General features: G+C 45.6%; 1 protein-coding gene across 5 annotated transcripts in view; it reads right to left on the bottom strand.

Moving 5' to 3' along the window:
• The window catches only part of MYO18B (myosin XVIIIB), a 203,156-nt gene that overhangs the window by 54,865 nt on the left and 122,720 nt on the right, over positions 1-25,571 (bottom strand). For all 5 annotated transcript variants that reach the window (XM_054006610.1, XM_054006612.1, XM_054006608.1 and 2 more), the window contains 6 exons: positions 23,556-23,708; positions 9,208-9,321; positions 8,559-8,675; positions 7,231-7,314; positions 5,448-5,585; positions 2,820-3,005 (listed from right to left, as the gene is read on the bottom strand). In XM_054006610.1, the coding sequence (XP_053862585.1) occupies positions 2,820-3,005; positions 5,448-5,585; positions 7,231-7,314; positions 8,559-8,675; positions 9,208-9,321; positions 23,556-23,708 (792 nt within the window). The remainder of the gene's footprint in view (positions 1-2,819; positions 3,006-5,447; positions 5,586-7,230; positions 7,315-8,558; positions 8,676-9,207; positions 9,322-23,555; positions 23,709-25,571) is intronic.

Here is a 25,571-nt window from a genome sequence, read left to right as displayed (position 1 = left end):
ATCAGATGTTGTGTTACATCAGACCCATAAATGTCTCAATGAAGCATTCAAAAATTCTTTATGTTTATGCTTATATTTTCCAAATGCAATTAACAAAACCTGTGCACTCTTCTAAAAAACAACTTCCAAGGTTTCAAAAATGATGCATTTCTACCGAATGCCCTTCTGAATTAGTTAAACCACTAGAGTCTGCAAAAATGGCAAATACACATTCTTGGAATTAGCCAAGTATCCAATGCTCTTTAATTGTGAGTGCAGCCTAGAGCTGGTTCAGATTGAATTAAGGAATTGATCGGAACATTTGATAGATTTCCTTTCATTCCTGGGGGAGAGTGGGTCCTTTCTAGACAGAATTTTCTGGCCATCTATATAAAATTTGCATACAAACATACCTAAGACAAGGTGCGTTTCAGCCCCCCGCAACAAAAATCACTCAGACTAAAACACCTTTTCCTGGGTTTTGTACATTTAGAGCAGGTAAATTGTTCATCACAACTGATTAATGTGCTACTTGGATGGAGAAAGTCCTCTCTTTTGCGGGCTGTACAGTTCAGATGAATGGATGCAAAAGGGAAACTTGTGACATGAGTTAAGTCTCTTTCCATTCAAATTTCTCCCTTCCTCTCTCAATGCACTAAGACACACTGGCCATTGTGGATGGCTCCTAGTTGTGCCTCTGTTCAACATCATGAGATGGGGAAGGAGGGATAGGGCTGGGTGAATAGAAGAGTTTACTATTGATCATTCTGGATCAGTGGTTTGCAACCTTTTCCATACTGTAACCCCATGTTACAACTGAACACATGCTGGCAGAGTGACGAATGGAGCTCTACTCTTCTATGTAAGCAATTGCTCTGGTTGCCAGGGGTGCTATGCAGTGAGGAACAGGAGAGTAAGTGGGGTGCACAATTATGAATGGGAGAAGAGATGAGATGAGAGCGCATCCTCCCCTCGCATGGAGGAGAAGGGAACGCCACGCAACAAGTCACACCACGCAACAAGTCACACCCTATTACCGAAAGCCTGTCATAAAATATTACATCAATAATAATCACCCGTGAAGTAACATCCCCCAAATCCACCCCTTCCCTTGAAAATTAACACAGGAAAACATCCTCTATGATACTGCAAACACACGAAGGTTCAGGATCTCCAGGGTAAGGGCAGAAACACAACTACGCCCAGCTCCTTTGCCTGGTGGATGGCCGAGGGCACTGCACTCAGGACTACACACGTGCTGGCCTAAGGCTGCTCCTCCCATTTCTCAGTCCTCATCCAATAAACCACATTTTTAAAAAATGTCCTGTGAACTGGAAATTCTGAAAACTTTTCATTTTGGAATACACAGTGTTTCTGAAACAAAATGTGTTCCTGGGGCCCCGGCAGCTGCTGATGGAGATCGTCCGGATTCTGATCAGTTTCACCACTGCCAGCCGGGAAACAGACAAGAATCATTATCAATTTCAGTCAGCAGATGCCGGGGCTCCCAGAGCCCATGGCCTCAGGGCAGCTCCGCCACGCAGACTATCCCAGGACTTGCAGACTCTCAGGCCAGCAGGCCCCAGTCTCACAGCAGGGATGCTCTGGAGCTGCAGAACCTGGTAGCCCACCTGGAATCCTGCCTGCCAGTCAATGAAAGTTCATCAAAACTGGACATTTCCACAAAACGTTTTGGGTTTGACAAATCGGCATTGTCTGAAAAAACTCTGTGTTGGAAAATTCCCAACCAGCACTGGTCTGGCTAAAGTTCTCAGTATTTGTTGGAGCTGAGGAAGCAAAGCAATTCCTTTATTTGATAAAGCCAATCACTACAGGGACTGCTTAGCTGCACTGGCCAAGGCTACGTGAAGAGTGGGATGCTAGAGCGCCAGAATAACAGGCTCAGTTAAATGATTTGGGCATGAGAGGGGAGGGAAAGCAATATACCGCACCGCCAGAGAGCTGCGCTGATTGCTCGCAGCGCTCCGCTTGTCAAAACCAAACCTGATGTGGCTGACATTAGAGAAATCCAGGACAAGCAGTGGGAGGAAGTGGCCCGTAAAACATTACTTACCCTGCTTGAGGGCCAACTCTAACAATAAATTGGTTAGACCTATCTCGAAATATCGAGCACATAGAACATCAAGCAGAAAATTACCTGTTGTGCTGGGACCCTTGGGCCAATCTGCAGGTTATTGGGAGGCTTCCAAAGAAACAATGGTGTGCGACAGACAGCAATGGGCATTGCAAACTCTACAGGACCCTCCCAGCATGCTGGGACTGAGAGCAAACTGGCTAGGCTAGGCCAATTAGTTAGCACAACTCAGGACACAATTTATTTTCCAGCATCACAGCATCCTCCGGTGTATGTTGTTATGATATGCGCCAACTACTAGATTTCATAGCACAGCAGAGCAGCACCCACGAGAAAGGCTGCTGGATAGAAATTGGTTTATATCTAGAAGGCCCCAAGACATAGGGCAGGATGAATTAAACCTGCATCTGCCGTGGCAGCTCATGCATGTCTCTGCTTCCCATGCACCAGACTGTCCACGCATCTGGCAATTATGTTCTAACGAACCACTAAAAGGCAACACAGCTCCAGAATAAATCCAGTCAAGTATCTAAGCACCCGAGTGATGGAGATCTCGGAACAATGCAGAGCTGGGCAAGTGGTAACCAGACTTGATTATCTGAAAAAAAACGGGTCATATCCATGAGGCGTAAAGAGGTACTGATGCCACAATGCGCCCTTCCCAGCACCCCAGCCTAGGAGAGTCCATTGGCATCTGACACAAGGAAATACCCTCTCTTAAATGATAGCCCACTCCTCTTCTTACCAGCTCCATACGCCTGTGACTGGCTTCCAATTCTCTCTGCACCAGCTCATTCATATCTGCTTTCATCTCCTCCATACGCATCTGGTAATACTTGGTGTTCTCCTTCTCTCGAGCCTCCGACTCTGAGGCCTTCTCCAACTCCTCACCCATCTTTATTACACTGTCTCGCAACCGAAGGACAAGCATCTGGAGTGATAGGGAGGGGGACAAAAGGCAAAGGGGTTTTCTGAAATAAAAGATTACAAAGAGTTTTTTCCCCATTCTTTACTCTTTTATAGTGATGTACTTGTAGGAATGCTCTCCCTTCCTGACCCCTACAGAAGGTCAGCTGATGCCTTGAAGCATGAAGTTTATATATACTTATTATTGTATCAAACATTGCCACAAATGCTCATAATGGTCCTGATATTAAGCAGCTCGTGTTTGTCTAGTGATCCTGTGATGCAATGAATTCCATACAGGCTGACTGTGAACTCCACAAAGCACTGTTTCCTTTGGTTGGCTTTAAAATGATGGCTCTTTAATTTCATTGTATAGCCCAGAGGTTGGCAACCTTTCAGAAGGGGTGGGCTGAGTCTTCATTTGTTCACTCTGATTTAAGGTTTCGCGTGCCGGTCATACAGTTTAACGTTTTTAGACGGTCTCTTTCTAGAGGTTTATAATCTATAACTAAACTATTGTTGTATCTAAAGTAAATAAGGTTTTTAAAATGTTTAAGAAGCTTCATTTAAAATTCAATTAAAATGCAGAGCCCCCCGGACTGGTGGCCAGGACCCGGGCAGTGTGAGTGCCACTGAAAATCAGCTCGCGTGCCGCCTTCGGCACCCGTGCCATAGGGTGCCTACCCCTGGTATAACCCATTGCACTTATTGGGGTCAGTTTTAAGGCCCCTGAGAGCTTCGGCAGTGCTCCAATCACAATGCAGTAGCGGCACACAGTGGCCCTTCAGTGTCCCCATCATTCATTACCCATCGCCTAGAGCAGGGAAACAATTTGTGAGGCAAGCGCCGCATTGCATTACATTTCCTCTCTCCTTTCCCATCCTGCTGGTATATTTCCCTTTCCCCATGTTTAAAGCAGACACATTAGAACTCACCAGACTGAGACAAACACATGGTACTGTACAAATATTTTGATCTCTCAGCTATCCTTCATTTAAAACAACAGCTCACTTTAGCACTCCCAGCCTTCAGCTCCAGGATCAATCACAGCATCCTCGACAGGTCTAACTGAAAGCTGGCACTGCGCAGCAGAACTGGCAAACGCACAATGATGGAAGGCCTGATCTCTGCAGAGTCACTCCAGGAACTCTCAGTGGAGTCCAGGTCACAGAGCCTGTCCTAGCTACATCTCACCACAGAGCAGCGGATGGGCTCTGCTACTCCGGATTAGATAGGCAGGAACTGAAGGAAGGATGAAAGCCAGGCTTGTGGCAACGTGAGCAGAGAGGCTCCGATATGGAAGTGGCCTGTCATTTCCCAAGGCCTCTTGGTGTCTGTATCTCAGCTTAGGTGTCAGAGGACGGATGGGATCAAAGAGGAGGGGATGGGAGGTGAGCCGCACCCAGGGCACCCACAGAATGGCAATGACCTCACAGGAGGCTGCCAGAGAATGAGCTTTGGGGGTCACAGACACAAAGGGTTAAACAGCATGAGGGAAATCAAGAGCCACTAGTGCAGCCTGGGTAACTCTGAAATGCCTTTCCTTTAGAGACAGCTCTCCTGCGGGGCCGGGCCCAGCTGCTCAGGGCTGTCTATGTCGCCATCATTGTGAAGTGACCCCACTACATGTTCTTGGCCTCCCCTCAATTACTCACATGTAAGTGGGGGTGGGGATGGGTATTTATATTTTATCTCATGACATGAACGGAAATGAGCATAAACGACTATAGGCCAGGGTTGAAGCGCCTAGGTTGTTCGATGTGTACACTGATGGACCTACCATGCCTTGACTGATTTTAATGGGCTGGATTTTGGACTATGCCACGCAGCCCTGTGACACTGACTGAAAGGCACTTTGATCAATGTGCTGAGTCGTAAATAAATATATTGCTATACGCCTTGAGGCAGGGGCCGTATCTCCTTCCATGCTTGTCTAGCACTGAGCACGCTGCTGGCTTGCAGTAAATACAGCAATAAAATAAAGCAGGAATAATTAACCTCCCTGGTATGAAATACACAGACTGGTCAGAGCCCCAGATTCCAGAAGAGAAGGCTTGAGCTGACTCGGCCTCTCACCCATCCAAGGGCAATGCAAAGAGTTCCATGCTTTGGGGGCATTACAGATGTGACCACACAAGCTGCTCTCTGCTCTGGGTAGGAAAGATCCCAGGGTAATTTTCATAAGGCTAGGAGTCTGCTCTGGTTTCCAGAGCCTCTTGTCCTACTGTTTTGCAATGCGCTGTGAGCCACTTGGTCTCTTCCCTCCACACCAGAAGTAGCTGCATTGCCTTGGAGCACCCATGATTCAGGCCAATTTATCACCTGGACAGGATGGTTGACATTGCAGGAGAGGGATGGGAGGGGGCACTGCCAATGCACAAGCCTGTCCCAAAGGCAACCACTTTTTTCACAGGGATTTTCCCTTTGTGTGTTAGAGGCAAATAAGAGGCTAAGAAATACGCCGTACCTCGAACCGCTTGATCTGCACACTCTGAAACTCCAGCTTGTTTTCCAGATCGCAGATCAGCGCTTCCTGTCGACTGACGATTGAGCGTTCGACCATCGACTGCTCCACGTAAGCAATCCGGGCCTGAGCCACCTGCAGCTGTTTTAGAGAAGAGGGTGGGGGAAAGACAGGGGTCATGATTCGTCAGGCTTTTGGTTGGAAACTTCAGAACCAGCTCAAACACTCCTCAGCCCCTTTCAGCCCTCTTTTATTAATCCCGCTCTGCGCTATTGTCTACCCTGCAGACTTCTCATGGCTGCACCAAATCCACTGGGGATAGAGAGATTTCAACAGTCCCGTCTCAAAACACGCTGGAAGTGCTGTGCTGTACAGAAGATACTGCCGCCCCAGGAGGGTTGGCACCTGTCCAGGTTTTCCCAGGAACATCACTTTTTTGAGGTAACTGACCTGGGAAATCTGTAAGGCGCTCACTACACACTGCCAGCTGTCCAGTTTTATGGGCTCAGGATTATCGCTGATGTCCCGCTTTTTTGTACCTCGGAGGTGGCAGCGATACTCCCAAGCTTCCTGTGGTATTGTTTGTGTGAAGATTGTGCAAACAATTCATTGCATTCTCTGGTTTTACAAACAGAAAAATGTTGGCAATTTTTCACCCAGTTGGGTGTGGGGGGGGTTTCCTCTCAAATCTTTCGAGGACGGTTTATGTGTGAAATTGTGCACTTTGTCCCAGGGCGGGATTTTGGCTGGCCCCTGGAACTCCAGGGGCAGCTTTGGAAAGAAGATTAGACCAAGGCTCAGAAACAATGAGGGGAAAAACTAATCAGCCCTTTTCAAACCTCAGTAAAAGTTTGGTTCAAAATGTATTTTTGGCCCAGATGGGAAATATTTCTTATTTTCTCCAAACTGTCTTTCAAAACCTCCACTCTGTCGTATGGTGAGTGAGTCCAACTGCTGGTGCCTGGGATAGCAAAACACTTGGTCAATGGCACTTCTCGAGTGCTTAATATTAAAGACACACTGTACAGGCCTGGAGCCATGGTGCCATGAACAAGGAAGAACAGTCCCCAACTCAGGTTGTGGAAGGAGGTATATTCCCTCTGTCCGTGGTGTGGTGCACAGCACGATGCTGGCTTGTGGTCTTGCAGCGAGAACATCACAATGCAAGAAATTGCAACAGCGAAGAGAATGAGCAGTAAATTCTCCAGCTGTCAAAGAACCTTTTAAGTGTGAGTTTTCCCCAGTCCCAAGGAAAGTTCACCTGCAGGTTTCCATAGACGTCCTGAACATGCAGTTTGACCCAGTTTCCCAGCTTTGCCCTGAGGAAAGTCGATACTAAGCAGTGTTTACAGCAGTTAAAAGGAGGCTTTTACATGTGAGCTTGTTTTATTGCTCTTAGAGGAGTGGGACCATGGTATTGTACAGAGGAGATATTTCCTGACAATAAGCGAGTAAACATTTCACTTGAATTCACCCCAAGGACATGAGCTCACCAAAGAGCCTATATTTCAGTACTGACACTCAGAACTTCAGTGGATTCTTATACATGCCTCCGTATGGGAGTATTCCAGGGGATCTGAATATCTCACTAAGTTTTTGTGGATACAGACTAACACGGCTATCCTCTGATACTCACTAAGTCCTGTGATTGGCAATGAGATGCCAAAGGACAGAGTGATTCTTGAAGCCCTTCATTGCCTGTCTGCTCCAGGTCTGAGTTAGTGACTGGGCAGATCTACCTTATTGCCAGATATTTCAAGCCTTAAGGGGAAGGGGGAGGACTTACTTTCTCTTGAAGACTTTGTTTTTCTTTCTTCACTTCCTCCAGCTGCGTCTGTAGCTCTCGAATCTGAGTAATGTCCACTGCAGACTGTGAAAACAGAAACCCCAGCAATAGCGACAAAACAAAGAACCTGGAGCAGAACTGGACATGCACAAGGAAGTTCTGTTTTGAAGACTGGCAAGGGAAAGGCAATTTTTAGTACATCTGAACGGGCAGCTGCTCCTGTCCTGAATGAAGCAAGCATAAATCTACTGACCTCACCTGATTTCTCAGCTTCTGGGGACAACTCTTTGCAGAGCTGATCAGCCATGACATCACCAGGGTCATCCCCAAATGCTGATTCTGTAAGTCCTTAGTCTTGTTCCTCTCGCAAAGCTACTATGGACCTTTCACGGTCCAGGAAATTTCTGGAAAATACTGGACCTCTGGCCAAATGGGACCCCTACTGTACCTTTGAAGTCTCTGAACTTTTCTACGCTGAGACAGGTCAGATCTCTAGTGCTGTCACAATATGTTTAAGCTATTCAAATAAAATCCATACACACTCCCGGCACATAGCCAGTACCCTCAACACATCAGTGTCCTCTTCCAATCTCTCCCTGGTCAAAGGCTGAGGACCTCACAAAGGACCTCCAAACTCAGCTTGTCAACATTTTTCTTTGAAACTTTTTTTCTGCAATTTTTTTTATATGGAAATTTTTCCAAGAAAATTTTTCAGTGAAAATCATACAATTTCCAATGAAAATGGAAAACCACCTTTTCAGTTTTAAACTTTTTCAGTTTTAAACAACTTTGCAGTTTGGCTACTGAAAACTGGAGAAAAAAAATCAGTGTTGAGGTTTTCAATGGAAACCTGAATTTTTTTCATTTTGGTTGACATTTTTCTTGGGAAAAAAGTAATAAATTCATGACCAACAAACTCTGAGCCAGTTTGTTCTTCTAAGTAGCAACTTTTGGGATGGATTTGAGGTGTTACTTTGATTACTTGCGTAGACATCCAAGGTTTAACACTTGATAAATGATCCCTAGCTGCCATTTCTATTAAAAACAATGATTTCAGGAGAGTAATAAACTAGCTGGTGCAAACCATATTGGAATGATTCTCCGTGTGCGTGTGTCCGAGTATGCATGTTCAAACTGCTCATTAGAATTATTAGAATTAATTGTTTAAAAAGTATTAGCAATATGTCTATGCGATTCCAGCAGGTTACATGTTATCTTTCTAACCCTCCCCTGTGGTGTGAAGCCAGGATGCCCTCTGGATATCTTTCTGGCAATCCCTTTTTCACCCCATGTGCCTGTGTGTATTTCCTCCTCATCACACTCTTTACCTGTGCAATCAGAGCCTTGTGCTTTGTCATAAGTTCATTCAGATCCTCCTGGTCCTCATCAATGCGTTTCAGGAGATCAGCTTTCTCGTGTTGCAGCTGATATAGGTGCTCATCAACCTGCGGAGGACAACCAGGGTGCTGCTCACTCAGAGATTACAGTAAGGGGCTGACAAGTTCCAAGAACTGCCAGTGGTAGTGGTGGGGTTTTAGTGCTGTAATTCTCTGCCTCGCAGGCAGATGTGCTGTGTTCAGTGGTGGCACTTCACTAAAGGCCTTTTCCATTTCCACTCAAATTTTGAAAGTCCGTGCGCTTCTAATGTTGGCAGGGAGAGGCAAACAAGGCTTTATTGGTGTTCACCACATCTCTGCAGACAGCTTAGGGTATGTTGTGTGTTCTGGATAATTAGCGCCACTTTTACATGTCCCTGGAGACAGTAAAGGCCCCTGGGCTGGGTTCCCCCTGAAAGGTTGGACAATTTAAAGTAATTTACAAGCAAACAACATTGGCAAGTCCCAGCCCTGAGAGTATCAGAGTCTAAATAATAAAGTCCATAAAACATGTAAAACTATCCACAAAGCACCACAGTGCCCTGGGGGGCTGGGTGGGTAATAAGCAGTTTCAATCATGTCTGTTATTCAGGGCACGTACCAGGTTCTTGTTCCTGCTGATCGTCTCCAGCTCCACGTGCAGGTTCTCCAGCTCCAGAGACAGCGCCTGCTGGGACTTCTGGGCCTCTGCACATTGGGCTTTGCTCTCGTCCCACTGGGAAGAATTGAAGAAGACCATAATGACACCAGATCGCACTGACAGCCAGAAGTCATTTCACCGATCGGTCTTTCCCCTTTGCTGCACAACAACGGTTATTTACATTTTACTCCCAGAGCGTTTCCACCCATGGAATACATTGTAACTTGGCCGTTTAAAATGTATGTGGCTCCTGAGGCATTCGGTTTCTATTTTACACTAAAAACCTCCTTTCTCTTGGTTCTAGTGCCATGAAATATGACTCCAGACTAACATGTGCGATGCTACTCTCTCTCAGCGGTACCCGCTTGCTTCAGGTGTCATTCAATTCTCTTCATAAATAGAAATCCTTAAAATAAATCCCCATCTTGCTGAGTAGTGAAGCAAGCGCCTCATATTGAAATTCTACTGTCTGTCTCTGCAGTTGTGTAGTAAGGTAGAGCTGGGATCATTAATTTGCACAATTATGTGAATTACATGTAATTTGTGATTAGAGCAATTCATGATTTGGAGGATGCAAGTGGTCTTTTCATGTAGTGTAAATTGCATTTGCAAATACACATGACATATCACATTTACAAATGCTAATTTGCTCTTGATTTTTATTGCCCAGCTATTACAACCACAATGATCTTAAATGTGCTACAGACATCTGGAAGACATAATGTCATTCCAAAATCTTTCAAAAGACAACTGCAGGTTAGTGCAGGATGTATGACCAGCTCCCAGTACAGTAAGGGTAAAGTCCAGCTTCCTGGTCACCTTTTGTGTTTGGGTTTTCTTTCTCTCTCTTTTTCCCTTTTGTTTCTTTGCTTAGTTTGTTCAATATCTTCATTAATGATCTGAAGGACGGTGCGGACTGCACCCTCAGCAACTTTGCAAATTACACTAAACTGGGAGGAGTGGTAGATACGCTAGAGGGTAGGGATAGGATACAGAGGGACCTAGACAAATTAGAGGATTGGGCCAAAAGAAACCTGATGAGGTTCAACAAGGACAAGTGCAGAGTCCTGCACTTAGGATGGAAGAATCCCATTCACTGTTACAGACTAGGGACCGAATGGCTAGGAAGCAGTTCTGCAGAAAAGGACCTAGGGGTCACAGTGGACGAGAAGCTGGATATGAGTCAACTGTGTGCCCGTGTTGTCAAGAAGGCTAATGGCATTTTGAGCTGTATAAGTAGGGGCATTGCCAGCAGATCGAGGGTCGTGATCATTCCCTTCTATTCGACATTGGTGAGGCCTCACCTGGAGTACTATGTCCAGTTTTGGGCCCCACACTACAAGAAGGATGTGGAAAAATTGGAAAGAGTCCAGCAGAAGGCAACAAAAATGATTAGGGGACTGGAGCACATGACTTATGAGGAGAGGCTGAGGGAACTGGGATTGTTTAGTCTGCAGAAGAGAAGAATGAGGGGGGATTTGATAGATGCTTTCAATTACCTGAAAGGGGGTTCCAAAGAGGATGGATCTAGACTGTTCTCAGTGGTACCTGATGACAGAACAAGGAGTTATGGTCTCAAGTTGCAGTGGAGGAGGTTTAGGTTGGATATTAGGAAAAACTTTTTCACTAGGAGGGTGGTGAAGCACTGGAATGGGTTACCTAGGGAGGTGGTGGAATCTCCTTCCTTGGAGGTTTTTAAGGCCCAGCTTGACAAAGCCCTGGCTGGGATGATTTAGTTGGGAATTGGTCCTGCTTTGAGCAGGGGGTTGGACTAGATGACCTCCTGAGGTCCCTTCCAACCCTGATATTCTATGATTCTATGATCTGTATTGGTCCCTTCATCCCTAATCTTTTTTTTTTTTTTTTTTTTTGCACCTTTAGATGACAGAATCTGAGGTTTTTAAGGTCAGGCTTGACAAAGTCCTGGCTGAGATGATTTAGTTGGAAATTGGTCCTGCTTTGAGCGGGGGGTTGGACTAGATACCTCCTGAGGTCCCTTCCAACCCTGATATTCTATGATTCTAAAGAGATTGTCTCCTGCCGCATGCACCTTCCTGCCCATTGCTGCTTTCTCTGACTTGGCTCATCCTACCATTTGACACTGACATTGGCTGATTCTTCTGGAATTGTTTTTAGAAATACTAATGCCATGTTCAGTCAGTAGCACACTCTGGCTTGGATTTCAAAGGAGGTTGTCATTGACTTAACTCCACTTCCTTTAAAGTCAGTAGGAGTTTTACTACTGACTTCAATGTCAGCAGAGTTAATTCAATGCTGAGAGCTTTTGAAAAGCCGATCCTCTCTGTCCACATATACATGTGCTCATTGTTTTAGTTCAGCTGTCAAGAAATGGAGTTTGGCATGACCATACTTGTCTTCTGCAGCGAAGAGGAAGCTACTGTGTATCCATGTTTGATCCCACTCTCCTTCCATGGATCCAGTCAGAACCTAGCACCTGTTTTATGAAAACACATCGACAAATGTGGTATTGTGGGCAGAACCGCAGCAGCTAGGAACAACGAATGATACCACCACCCAACAGCGTAGGAAAGGAAGGGAAGAAAAAGAACGCCCCAATTCACACCACAGCTGAAACTGTAGAAGGGCTGAGTGTATTAGACGCATAGTCATGGCCCTACTCAGACGGATTAACACAAATATTATTGTAAAAAATACCATGGGATTTCTTATGGCAGCAGCAGTCTGGATCGCCTCCAAAAGGTGGTAGCTCCTGTATCAGTGTTCCCCTAGCGTCATTCAGAGGCCTGGCTTAGCACTGCTTCAGAGGTAAGAACACCACCGACTGAACTTCCCCCTTGTTTCTCCTGCTACAGACAGGCTTCCTTTGGCATTTCCTCTTTCTAGTACTGACGTGACACTGCTATGTTTAATGCATGAGAACTCATGTGCCAGGAGACAATGTTTTTATAATAGCTAAAGAAAGACAAACATCCTGATTTTTTCAAAACGCAAAAACGTTTTAATTTTTTTTCTTCTTTTAACACAAAAAGAAGAATTATGAAGTATTGGGACTACAGCTTTTCTCAGTTCATTTTGGTCAATAATCCTGGGTGATTGAGACATACTTGGAAAAGTGATTGAAGGCAGAAATAGGTAATTTGCTTCCTTGGGGCCTAATCTTCAGAGGAAATTGAATGCCAGTTGTTGTTCCCTCCCCTTAAAGTCTCTGGTTCTTTTTCTATAACTAGCACCAGCGTGATTTCTAACATGCTGCAACATAGTGAGATGAAAGGGCAGTTCATTGTCAGTAAGTGCTACTCCACTGTATGGGAGCACTCAGGGCACCAATCCTACAGTATGATTTTCATAGCAGCTTCTTGTCTTCCCAGGGGAGCAAGTCCACGTGATATTTGCACAGCGTGTGAAATGCATTCAGAAGAGTACCCACACACACTGGTATTTTTCTTGATTATGTCTACTGGGCCCCTCGAAATACCACGTCAAACCATTAAGATCTGCCTATGCCAGAGAAGTGTTGATTGAAGAGACCCCGGAGCTTTCAGAATGAATCTGAGGGATGCAAATGGCTTGAGGGGTCGCAGCAGCTGGGTGTCACAGTAATTCATAAACTCTGCAGGCCTGGATTTAAACTGCCTGTGAGATGCAAAGGAAATTAATGATGGAACTCACCTATCAGTTTATTCAGTTCATCCCCCTGCTGGAGGACTGTTCCTTCCGCCCATCATTCTGAACGCTTCAATGCCATGTTCAGTCTTGTTTTCAGCGTCCCAGGCGCTGAGATTCCACCAAAATTTCCACACTCAGAGGGGACTAACTGTCCTGATATTCATTCTACATTTTCATTCACTTAATTGCATTCCTCTCCTCCTATTTCTAACTCGGTCAACGTGAAAAAAACTCCTTGCAAACACAAGGTTGGTCTCCTACCACTTAAAGCCATAGCAAATCCAAAGGTATCCAGGATGTTGTGTTAATTTCTCTAATGGTGCTGCTACACCCCCAAAACCCAGTGAGCTTTCTCCTCGTAGAAATCAAAAAGCCTTCATCTCTTTCATTGCAATGGTGCCTCGAGACCCCAGTCAGGATCCAGGACTCTTTATACTAAGCCCTAGGAAGACACAGTCCCTACCCCAAGGAGACTGCAATGTAAGAAGGCAAGTGAGAGATGGAGGGTGGGGAAGAGGGGTAACATTTCCATACACATTTGCATTTTTGAATTATAGTTTGTATTAAAAAAAGCAACTGAGCAGAGAGGTGTGCTTGTGGCACAAAGCCATCTTCTTCCCCTCCACACATCCCATTTGCTGTTTTATCTATGCCTTGCATCTTGGCACTCACCTAGATTCACAGGTCCCTGGGGCAGTGAGTGTCTTTGCAGCTCTGATCCTTGACTGGGCACCAAGTCCTACTGCAAAACCAATAACAACTCTCAGCTTTCCCTGTCTGCCCCCGGAGCCATGATTGGTTGGTGCATTTCTAGTGGGCATCACTGCAGAGGTGGGTTTTGAGGAGGCATTTCAAGTAGGGGACCAGATGGTTCGCCAGATTTTGGTAGCGGCATTGCTGTTGCAGTCTTGATGGGGTACACTCAGCCCTGGAATTTCATCAAAGGATTTGGCCCGGCATTTTCCTGCCTTCAAAATCTCAATTTTTGGTGCTTCACGGTCACCAAATTTATATAAAATCAGTCATCTCCAGCTGATTCCTTCCTTCTGTGTGAAGTGGAGTAAATAGAGCTCAGCAAGTCTCCGTTCCCTATGGAAAGGGCTGGGCTGACACTTTTATGAAGTAACACAGCCCGCCGTGCTGGGACGCTGACCAAATCCTTCACAGTCGCAGCCATAACAACTTTATCATTCCAGTAAAATAAAAAAACTTCCTTGGGATTCCCTCCAGGCATGTACATCAGCTAGAAATACAACGGGAAATGAGCGGCCAAGGCATTTACCAGTTCAAGTCCTGTGAAACTCTTATTAAACCGATATTCCCGGGTCCAAAGTCAGCCCAATTTGATGAACTGTCTAGTGGTTATTGCTGAGGTAGTCTCACAGTGAGGCTCTGTGAATTTCCTTTCCCCCACAACTCAAGATAGTGTCTACATTTTACATACAGCTTGGGCAATACATTACTGAAATTACCTAAGTGAAGGACACTGGAAGGAGTTAAACATCATCCATTTCAGATTTCAATTCCTATTTGTACCAAAAAAAAAAAATTAAAGATCAGAAGGCTGGATGAAAGTAAGACAGGTTTTGTGTACTTGTGTTTGTGCTATAGAGATGTTGTTCTCTGAAAGGAATTCGTTTTCGCAGCTGCTTGGCTCTCCTTTGCACAAGTGAATGCGTACATACCCAGCCTGTTCCTCCTGGCGTTCCTTTAACGTCATTAGAACATATTCATGGCATAATAGGATATTCCATATTCTAATGAGTTTCAGTTCAGGGATGGAAGTACCGGGATGCCTCGGGTATAGCACTAATTGCTGTAGAAAATAGAAACATCTCAAATTGTGCCAAGGGTGACCCAGCATTGGGACGCGGGGGTCGCTCATTGGCTGCAGACCAAGTTCCTGTACTAGGGCTGCATGTGTATTACATTCCCTGTCCCTGTGCTGTGCGTCTGGAACTCGCCATGACAGCTCTTAGCCTGTACTGTGCAAAACACACCATTCCCACTTCATGCTTTATTCCCCTGCCTCTTAGTGTGCAGTTAAGCAAGCGGATGGGAACAGGAGATGATGCGACACCGTGGAGTCCTTAAGTTCCTAGGGAGGGCCAAAGAAACATTACATGGTAGATTTCGGAGGTATTCTTCCCCTCTCTCTAAAATCATGCTGTACGTGTGTCTTATTGCGCGCTGCACTCCTGACAGACTGATCCTCCTGCAGTGCCGGGTGTGCCCTGGAAGATCTCACAGGCAGAAGATGGCTCGACCCTGTGACAGCTTGCGATGTTCAAGCACAGTCTCAGTGCTTACCGATGCACATCAGTGCTTTTCGTGAAGTTACCCCGATTTCCATGGGAAACTCCTCAAACTCCATGAAGACATAGTGACTGTCCCTGATTTTTCTTATGGTATTAAAAATACATCAAGACATTGCCTTGGGCAGCATGATTTCCTGTGTTTGCTGGCCCATACAATGTCAGTGTTACTCTTTGCTGGCAACTGGGCTGCTGAGGTGTATTTCCTGGTCTTCTGCTCACTCTTACTAACTTGCTCCTTCACAGAGGCCTGGCTTTCCTTCATTGTTCTTCCTCCACAACCTCTTCTTGTCCCGTATTTCAGGCTCACTTGCTCATGCCCTACTACCCCACCTAAAGGAGGCAGTGGTGTTTCTAATGGCATTTCAGCCCTCATGGGTTCTGATTTGCTGGAAGTGTCCAACCCCAGGCAAATTAAATAGGTTAGAAATTCTCCAGAAGGCTTCCTTCCCATCTTTAATTCAGGTTATGAACACAGATTTCATTTTATCTGAACTCGACTGTCTCCACTGTCTTCCATTAAATACCCAGCTCCCTTGTTCTCTCCGTAATGGAATTTTCCCACTCGGGGAAAGTAAATTGAAATTCCCATCACAAATGCATTATGTATGAACTGATGAATAACATTAGTTTGCTATGCTAAGCCATCTGTTAAATACCTGTGTAAAATGGATGCTTCAGACTTATTAAGATACCAAACAACACTCCAAGACCATGCAGGTTTTGCTAAAATATTGCATTTATGTTCCAAGTTTTTGTTCTACCAGTGATTTGTGGAGCCGGTGGTAGAATTTATTAGATTTTGAAAGCCTTGTCAAGCATGACATTAGCAATCTGAGGAAAGGGGTAATCATGAGGCTGTTTTAAGACAGGCCTTGCCTCGCAGTGTTGTCAGCACGTTGAGGAGTCAATATTCACAGTATCAAGTCTCTCTCCCAAGAACATCAGTCTCCAGGGCAGGCACCAGCCTCTAAAATAAAGGCAAACACTGAAGAGGGGCCATGATGCAAAGCTATGCTAAGAGAACAGCTATGGCAGGAGGGCTGTATCTCCATCAATAGTGCAGAAAAGCATTCGGCAGGACACAGCCGGAAAGGTCTCTGCACATTCATGAGAATGGCTCCCAAGTACTTGAACTTCTGGATTTTCCTTGATTTCTGCTACGCTGGGATTCCCTTCCTTGTCATAATGAGGTCAGGATGCAACATTACTGGCCCCCCCATTCTGTTTTGCAAGTGCCGACCCCCACTGGAGGGTGAAGTTCTCTTGGCAGTGGGCGAAGGGTGTTTGGCACAGCCCAAGTTCTACTGCCAGTAGGAGGAGAGGTGGGAGCTACTGACTGGTACACTGTAAAAACTAGTTCAGCAGCACAAAAAAGACAGAACCACTGCATTAAGGACAGTATTAGAGCAGATGGCTATGTCCGGCTCTTCCTCTCTGGCCCAGAATAGCAAGGACCCCTTGACTGTGGTAGACACACTTCTCCCCAGCCTCTGCATAACTTCTACTGACCAACCTCCTTTCATAACACCGAATGGAACTTAGAAAACTCCATCCATCACAAACATTCCACCCCAAGTGGACACCACGGAGTCCTTCCATATCCAGTTTCACGCTTCGATCAGAAAACCATCTTCCACTGCTTCAGCAAAGGTAAGTCCTTTGCAAGTTTGAAGTAGCTCATGTACACGACTAGTTTACTCTTCGGCCCTCTCAGTTCCATTTGGAGACCGCTGAAGGTTCTCCCTGGGCACAGTGGGAGGTTAGCATGATGTCTTCATTGTCAGTCCAGCACACTGTCACATCATCCTGTCAAGCTAAAAGGTGCCTGGTTTGTGCCTGAGGATGCCCCGTAGAATTCTTACACAGGACTCTTCTCTTCCTTTCTCAGTGCTTTGTATTCCCACGGAGCCAAAGGTATTTTCACAGTTCAAAGGTACTTCACGTAATTATCTGTCAGTTGCCAGTGGCCATCAGAATATGAACAACGGTCTGTAGTTGATCCTGGGTGCAGACACTACTTCTGAATCGCAGAGTGAGTCCCCGGGGTTTGTTGAAGAGTTTATATAAAAATTTGCATTTCCTACGCCCTCAATAAATCCATAAATCCCAACCAGTCGCTACTGTATTGTTTAGCAGGCATGTTCTTTGTACTAAAAATCCGTTCATTCAGAAATACAGTTTTCTTACATGCCCTTAATGTCACTGCATCTTTTCTTACTTACTGGTGGTTTTAAATGTCATTACTTCAATTAAAGGATTTGGAAGGAATCCTGGGTTTAACCAGCTATATATGATATATTTATCTACTACATGAGAACTCCTCCAGCCAGGGTAATGTTGAATCGATTTATTTGAAGGGATGGGACAACAATTATGCACAAATAAAGAGTCAAGTGGCACATTTCAGTCCCTCTCGCAGTCAGCAATCTCCATTTTTGCCTGGTTATTTATTCCCTCCGCATGTGAAAGGATTCTGTGTAAGGGTCAGTTACTCAGGTTACTGTGATTCATTCTTCAAAATGCTATATATATAAGTCTTTGTCAAAATGGTGACAAATTGCCCAATTAAGAACACTGGAGGTGGGGGTGAGGGAAGCAAGTGAATGAGCATCATCAGTCTTCAGCACTGAAGGGGATATAAGAGCCTACTAGGGATTCAGTTTTAAATACGGAGTTACAACAAGGAAAACCCGTAGAAAAATAGCTTGTGAATGTCTGGGGGAAAGAACTTATTAGTTAAAAGAAAGGGATCCCTTGAGAATATTGAACAGTGAGTTTCCTGAGCAGAGCAGCTATATCTGACCTGCAGCCATTGATTCAAGAGGTTGTGGTTTCCTCCTAAGTGAACAATATCACGTACCGCGAGAGCTAACCCACAGGTGTCAACTCCTTACAAACTCCTTCCAGCTGCCACTCTGAAGTACTCCTTTTGGCGTGAAATCAACACCAGTCCTAATGAACAGCAGTACCAGGCTGTGCTGTGTAAGCCCAAGCACTTTGTACGACCAAGCAAGGAAACCGCACTGCCCCCTCTGCAATCAACAGGAATCCTGATTGCTTAAAGAAGGACAGATTAAACCACCAAGACAGCCTGCCTTCAGAAAGGACTGGGAGGTATGGAAAACAAAGACTGGATTCATTTATGATGCATCACGAGAAGGACAATACTCAAAGGAGGTTTACTTTGGTAACAGTCTGTGCAGGACAGACCCAGCCAATTTTGTGGGGAAAGCGCCTTATTCGATATTAACTGCTCTGTCCTCAATGCAATTGGTATCTCTCACTTCGGAGTATGGCTGCGTACTCAGTGCTGCCTGCTAAGTAAGATGTATCTGGCATTGACGATCCCTGATTAAGAGTGTAGGACTGTCACAGCAGAGGGTCAGGCATTTGTGCATTTTCCTAGGGTTCCTTGGCACATGCAGGGCTAGAACATGACAGCACATCCTTAAAGAGCCACAAGTCTCCTCCAGTTCTGTTTATTTATGCCTCAGCACCTTCTCCAACTGCCACATTCCCGGAGCTCCTACGTTACTTTTCATCTTTTATTCTGTTTTACGTGGAAATGAGCAGCTGGTTGAATATTTCTGGAACTAGCAGCCAGCCCTCTCCCCACCAATCCGAAAGAAACAGATGCATCTTGGGATCAGTAAATGATGTGAGAGAATTAATGTATGTCTGAGTGAGAGCAGCCGCATGTGTGCATACCGGGAAGAAAGCACACAGGCACTGAAGACTACTAGCTGCAGTTCAGGGCTGTGCTAATTTGATAGCCACCATTCGCCCCTGCGAGGTGGGACAGGGAGGGGGACGAGCAAAAAGAGGGCAGGATGACACTCCCCACTAAGGGAGGCTCTGATGTAGCATTAGGAGAAGCATACCATTACGGCTTGTTTTTTAATAGGGAAAAGCTGTGTTTTTCAGGGCAAATTTCATGAAACATTAAAAATCGTGAACACCCATATTTTAATGATCAGCATCAGCCAAGCATTAACCCCCCCACCACCCCGCCCCACCTCCAGCATCATTGGTCCATACAGACACGGGAAAGAAAGAGAATCTTGATGCACTGGATAGCAATTTTTTTTTTTACTGGTTTGTTACTACTGTGACCCGAGGTGCCTCAGGTTGCCCACCCTGAAAACGCCAAGGGCAGGGCAGGCTGCACAAAGGAGAGCAGGTTTTCCTAACACTGGTGGTTAACACTGTAGTTAGATTCACCAACCAGCCACAAACTATCGGCCACGTTGGCTTGTACGAGGCAGGGATTGGGCCTCCTGCCCCTCGCTGCAAGGCAGCCAGCACCCTTCTGGGGGCTGTACAATAACACGTGATGCTGACGGATAGTGTGCGGGCTGGACAGCAAGTGTAGCAGAGGCCAGTCACTCTGAGGAATGGTAACGCTGGGTGTCCCTAGGTTGATACTCTAACTAAGGGTGTTCTGGAGAATCAGGACTGGGATGAACGGGTGTGGAACCCATTGGCTCAGTATGTGTTATGTGTCCGCCCGCTCCAAAAGGCTCCTATCAGTAGCAGGTAATGGAGTCACGCCTTCACCGCAAGGGTAGAGGTTAGGCTCACAAAGCGGGAGGTCTCGTGTTCAATCCACACAGATGGACCCTGGTGAGGGATCCAGGAAGGCAGAGCTGAGCAGTACGCTCCATGGTGTGTTGTTTCCAAGACAAAAGGCACCAATCGTAAAGAGCAATTGCTATCAGGAAGACTAGAAAAGACACTGCACACGGGAGGGTGGGGTGAGTCCCGGGCCTGTCTCCCGGAGGTGGCTGAAGAAGCTTGGGGGATATTTGATCTTTAACCAGCAGACAGGCCTGAAGTGCTATAATCCCCTTTGCCAGCTAAAACAAGGACCTTCCAGGTCAAAAAGAAAAAGAGGTGCTGAATGATATGGGCTGAGCTTCCGTTTGCTTTTCTGATTCAGCATCAACTAGTGTGGGCTTTTCACTGTCTCAAGCCCCTGTGGGCGTCATTTCAAACTCCACCTGAGTCCTCCCAAACCCCACTATAAGTGAGGCACAGCTAGTACCGGCACCCATGGAGCAGGGTATATTGGGGGTACTGAGTACCACTAGAAATCAGTCAGCCGATGCTCACTCTGCTCCCTGCCGCTGACCAGAAATTAATGAGTTGCTTTATTAGAGACGTTTCTCTTCAGCAAACAGAGAATAGCTTTAAACCGAGATCCCCTTCCATTTCCCCCCCAGTGCCAGGTGGAAACAGCTGCAGCTCACAGATGTTATTTATGCAGAACTATTATCTCAATTATATATGTATGTTGTTGGAATTGCTTATGTCTCCAGATTAGTCTGTTTCCAGTGGAAATGTACAACGTGGATTAATTACTAAATGGCTTCTGAAGATTGGTGTCATTAAATCATCATTACTTTCTTGCCTCTCCTTTCCGCGTTGTGTTCTTGAATAGATATCAACGCAGCATTAACAAGCACAGCACAGGTGATAATTAGTGTGAGGTTCCACGCGCAAACGGCACAACTTGTTATACCTGCTTTGCTGGGCTTTGAGTGGAAGCCAACGCATTTCCAATGGCATTGCCATTGTCTCCAATGACAGCAAATGGCCAGGAAGCCCTTATCTTCTTACTGGGATAGTCAAACAGTCTAACAAGGGTCCTAAGGCTGTTCACACCAGCCCATTCACTCAGATCTGCCATTTTCTCAAGATGTCTCCCAACACCTTGCACTAACTGCTCCAGCCTCTTGGCATGGCAAGCGGCCACCTCTGAAAGAGCAGAACATGCAGGGCGCTTGCTCTGCACCTGCTCCTGGGGGCTTGGGTGCAGCTACACCAAGAGAGACAGATGCCCAAAGTCACACCCACATAAGCAGAGTGCTCCATGGGGTAGTGGGCTGCTCCACCAGGCTCTTCATTTTTTTTCTGGGGCAAGGAGCCTCCCCCCTCTGTCTCTCTCTCTTCATCAGCCACACACCCCAAAGGGCTCTGAGCTTCACATAACCAGGGGAGTGGCTAGGAACGAGCCTGGGGAAATGGGAGCAGCACCTCCAGAAGAACTTCCTCTCAAGGAGATTTGTGAGCATGGGGAAATAGTGTCCCAGGAGAAGTGGTGAAAACCCCATCACTTGGAACCTTTAAAAAGATACTGATGCAAACATTATCCAATGCGCTGTAGGAAACTGGCTGCAGCAGCTGGACTAGATGACCTAACAGGTCTTTTCCATTTCTATAACAATGAGATTCATTTCTCAAAAGCAGCAACCCCTATATCATTGCAGAGCTGCAACACACAGGCTGTGTGTGTCATATTCCCTTCCAGTGACTAATCTCCATAGAGGATAAGAACCTACTACTGCTGCCAGGTAACTCCTTGAATTCCTGTAGTCGAAGCTAATGCTTTCAGTGCTGGAGGTCCAGTGTTCAGACTCTGCTCACAGAGCTTGGGTGAGGTTTGTTAGAAAGACTCTTACCCATCCTTTCATTATCTTCTCCCTCACCACCATTTTCAATTCTTTGGAGCAGTCAAAAATGAATAAAGAAAGGTGTGTGTGTATATTTAACATCTGTTCTGCTCTAGGCTAGTTATGGAATACGAGATGTCTGTGCTTAAAACAGAAGCAAATTAAACTCTGATCCTTGCACAGATTATAATACAACACACAATACTTATAACCATTTCCATGACAACAGATATGAAAAGGGATTTCATTTGCAAGAAAGGTAGAAAACACATTGAGGAGAAGGTAATTAACATGGGCTGTAAAAAGAGAGACCAGAACATTTTATTTAACTGTAGTTGCCTTACTTAGATACCCATTGTTCCCAAGACAAGATTTCAGTCTGCACTGGAGAGGGGAGAAAAGCCTTTTACAGGGGTCTGAGATAAACTGTCTTTGTGCTCAGGCATGTGTGCAGAGGCTGCTGTTATCTTGCCGCACAATTAACAAGGAACGTTCTGTAAAAATGTCTTGCCTCATATAATCTTGCAGTTTCACTTTGGTTCAGGTAAATAAATCATGTCCCCAGGAAATGCTAGAAAGGCTTTGCTGTGTCAGGATAGCGCTGTTCATTAGACAGATGATGGACAGCCTAAAACAGCCATTAGCCTCCATCTTGTGCACGGTGAATGAAGTTTGCTGGAAGCTGTTCTTGGGCTGACTTCAATGAGTTTTCTATTTCTTCACAATTTTTTCCATAGTAGATGTGACTAGTAACTAGTAAGTGTCTAGAGACAGAGTGAATGACTGTGGAATTGACTAGATTCCTTCTGTACCTTGCAAATCCCACAGAACCAAATCCAGGTTCTGGGCATGAGCCGGAGCCCTTTGACAGTCATCCCACTGACTTCTACGGGCTTTGGATTGGGCCTCTCATGAGAACCATGAGTAGGAACCCTAAAATCAGAGGTGCCCCATTATTTAAAGTCACACTCATGCCTATTGATTTGAATGGTAAGTGCCCGCAGCATGGAACAGCTTGTATTATTTCAGATGAGAGAGAGAGAGAGAGATGGAAAAGGAGTTTCAAGCCCAGAGATTTTCTGAGGCTATGAGAGGCTTGTTTTACTGAGGGCTTTGAGGGGAGCTTATGAAAAACCTGTCACACAAAGAGGTGCCCTATCTTTTACGATGCTCACTTAGAGACCCAATGCCAGAGGGTACTTTAGTCTCAGCAGGGAGATCTCCCAGACAGTAAAAGGTACAGCACTTTAAAACTCAAGGATTTAGCTGGAGCTCACTCTGTGTCCTACATGCAAACACACTTCCCATCTTTCCTCTAGCGCTCCTGGCAGCAAAGAGAACCTGGGGAGACAGCAGCTACAATCCTAGCTGTGCTTTCCTGACTAAACTCCTAATAACAAAACATTACTTTCTGGAGCACATTTCCAGCTGTCTCAGTTTGAAAGCAGGGAGGCCAAGAATACACAGTCACAAGATTTTAGATACTAAGGAGAGCAGCAAAATATCAGAATGAATTTCTGTGGGAAAACAGCTGGGATAGAACTCCATTAATGACTCCACAAAAGTCTAGTCCTACTGGAGTTGAAGCTTGTTCTTTCCTAGCCCTGGTTAATGCATACCAAAATCATTACGGCAGGGCACTGGCCAATTGGTACGCATGTCTGTGCACGTTTACAGAAGAGGGGCCATGACGGCTTGGTCAGTTGGGTGTCGTGAGGTTATAATGTACTTGGGATAGGCCCGTACGAAGTCTCTGATTTCTGTGTGTGTAGGTGCTAGAGCGTTTCCAGCATCCCAGCATAACAAAGTGAGAGGTGCCAAATGAAAAGAAAAGAAAACCAACCGTGTCTATCAAGACTCTATCAATAACCAGAGCGTTACGGTCTCTGACCTGACTGCGAACTTTCTCGAGCTCCTCTTTGCTGACAGACGGACTGGGCTCTCCCGCTGTCACCAGCAGGAGCTGCACATCTGCAAGCAGAGCGTGTGTCCTCTTCAGGTCCCGCCGAAGCCGCTTCTCTACGTCAAAGTCCCGATGACCAATCTGGGGGCAGAAAGGTTTTCATTAGAGCCAGTCCTCCGGTCCGCAGGTGATTCCAACATTTCAGGGGGGTTATTCTGAATCAGATGAAAAGGAGACATTTCCAAATCTCCCAGGGAACCAAACCCCAGGAACATTTCAAACTGGGACTGTGGAAATGTTTCACTTCAACAAAACTTTGTCAAAATCAACTCGCCCTCCCAAAACGTTTCGAGTTTGATGCAATTACATTTCCCAATAGAAAACTGTTGCGTTAGAAAACTGCCGACCAGATCTAGTTTCTGTTAGCATCTTGTTCGTACAGAGATGCAGTCTGCCTCGATCTCCAGTGCAAGCAATAGATTTCAAAGGAGCAGCAAAGAGACTGTCTGTAGCGACCCAACAGATCAAACCAATAACTAACGTCAACGTCTAGGACCCAGGTGCTTTAAAGTTTCTTTATTCTGTGGTACTTCCTAGATGTAACACATGTGCACCGTGGTTACTGAGATCCACAGCGAGTCCAGATTTTATCCACCCGCTCGCCGCCCTTAAACGATTTAATCTTTACTGTTGACCCCACCCAGCAGTGACAGATGCCAGTGAAAGCTTTGTGGGTATCTTCCATCGGAACGTGCCAGGCTTTGCATGCTGAACTGCCCACCCGTCGAAAGATGGCTATAACCCTGGCCCTCACTTAGAGCTTGCAGATCTGAAACACCAGGTGCTGCTGTCCAATGCCCTGCTTCCTACACAGACAAACTTCTGAGTAAACCCTGCACCAGGAATGAGCTATCGCTCCTCTGCAGTAGGAAGAGTCCTACAGCAATATTCTCCCACTCTCAGTGCTAGAGAACATTGTTACCAAGGATACTAATACAGAAAAAACAGCATGGCTCGAGGAAGACCAAGACAGCAACGCAGCACAATATCAGTCTGGAATCATGGAGGATTGTAAAATCTATTTTTCATGGTCACTGTCATTACTGCAGATTTGACCATTTGGGCTTTACACCCGCGGAACGTGAACCAGCTGGGAGGTGAATTCCCCCCTACAAGCCAGGCTGCAAATCACCCATGCGGCCTCTCTGCAAGGCTTTGTGCTGGCATCAGGGGTGAAGTCCAACAATAGTGGGGGGAAAGTCCTGCAGATCCTCGTTTGAATGTTGAAATGGATTGGTCTTGCTCTGCCCCTTGCACACTGGCCTTCTGTTAATACTGGTGCAACTGAGAAATACTAACATGGAGACTCACGGAAATTGAATCTCTGATTTCTACAGGCCTTCACACCTAACACCTGGTTACTAGGGTTACACTCATCCAATCAGGGAACAGAACTACCCACTGTGCTTTATGACCCAATCATGGTTAAGCAACATCTCAAATTTCAAATACTGAACAGCTAAAATGTAAAAGTTATCACAAGTTATTGAAGAATGAAAAAAAATTCAAGAAAACATACAATTTTATCTGGGAAATTCCACATCAGAAAAAAAAAAAAAAAACAGGGAAAAACCCCACCAAATAAATATTCAGTGTGAATTATTCCCACAGCGCTAATGCAGAGCATCTGTTTTTATAGTGAAAGGACTCTTTGCAAATGACAGTTCTTCAGTTTGAATTGAGTCCCTTGCTCTCTAGGCAGAGGTTTGTGTTATTATGGGGGCTCCTCACCAGTTAATTTTGTGCCAGTGTATTACCGTGAAGCCCTTTAAAGAAGGGAAAGAGGAAGTGAGTTTAGAATATTCTACATCCAAATGAATTTGTGAGTATCCACGGACACAAGATAAGAGAATTAGAAAAAAACGAGCAAACAAGGACATGGTTTCAGTGTTTGATTTCATACTAATTGGAATATGACAGCACTTGCACTCTGTGCTTCTAAAT

This window comes from Malaclemys terrapin, chromosome 16 (assembly GCF_027887155.1).
Source record: "Malaclemys terrapin pileata isolate rMalTer1 chromosome 16, rMalTer1.hap1, whole genome shotgun sequence".
Classification (NCBI taxonomy): domain Eukaryota; kingdom Metazoa; phylum Chordata; order Testudines; family Emydidae; genus Malaclemys; species Malaclemys terrapin.
Note: the sequence above shows the minus strand (reverse complement) of the source record. Positions and strands in the feature narration are given on the sequence as shown.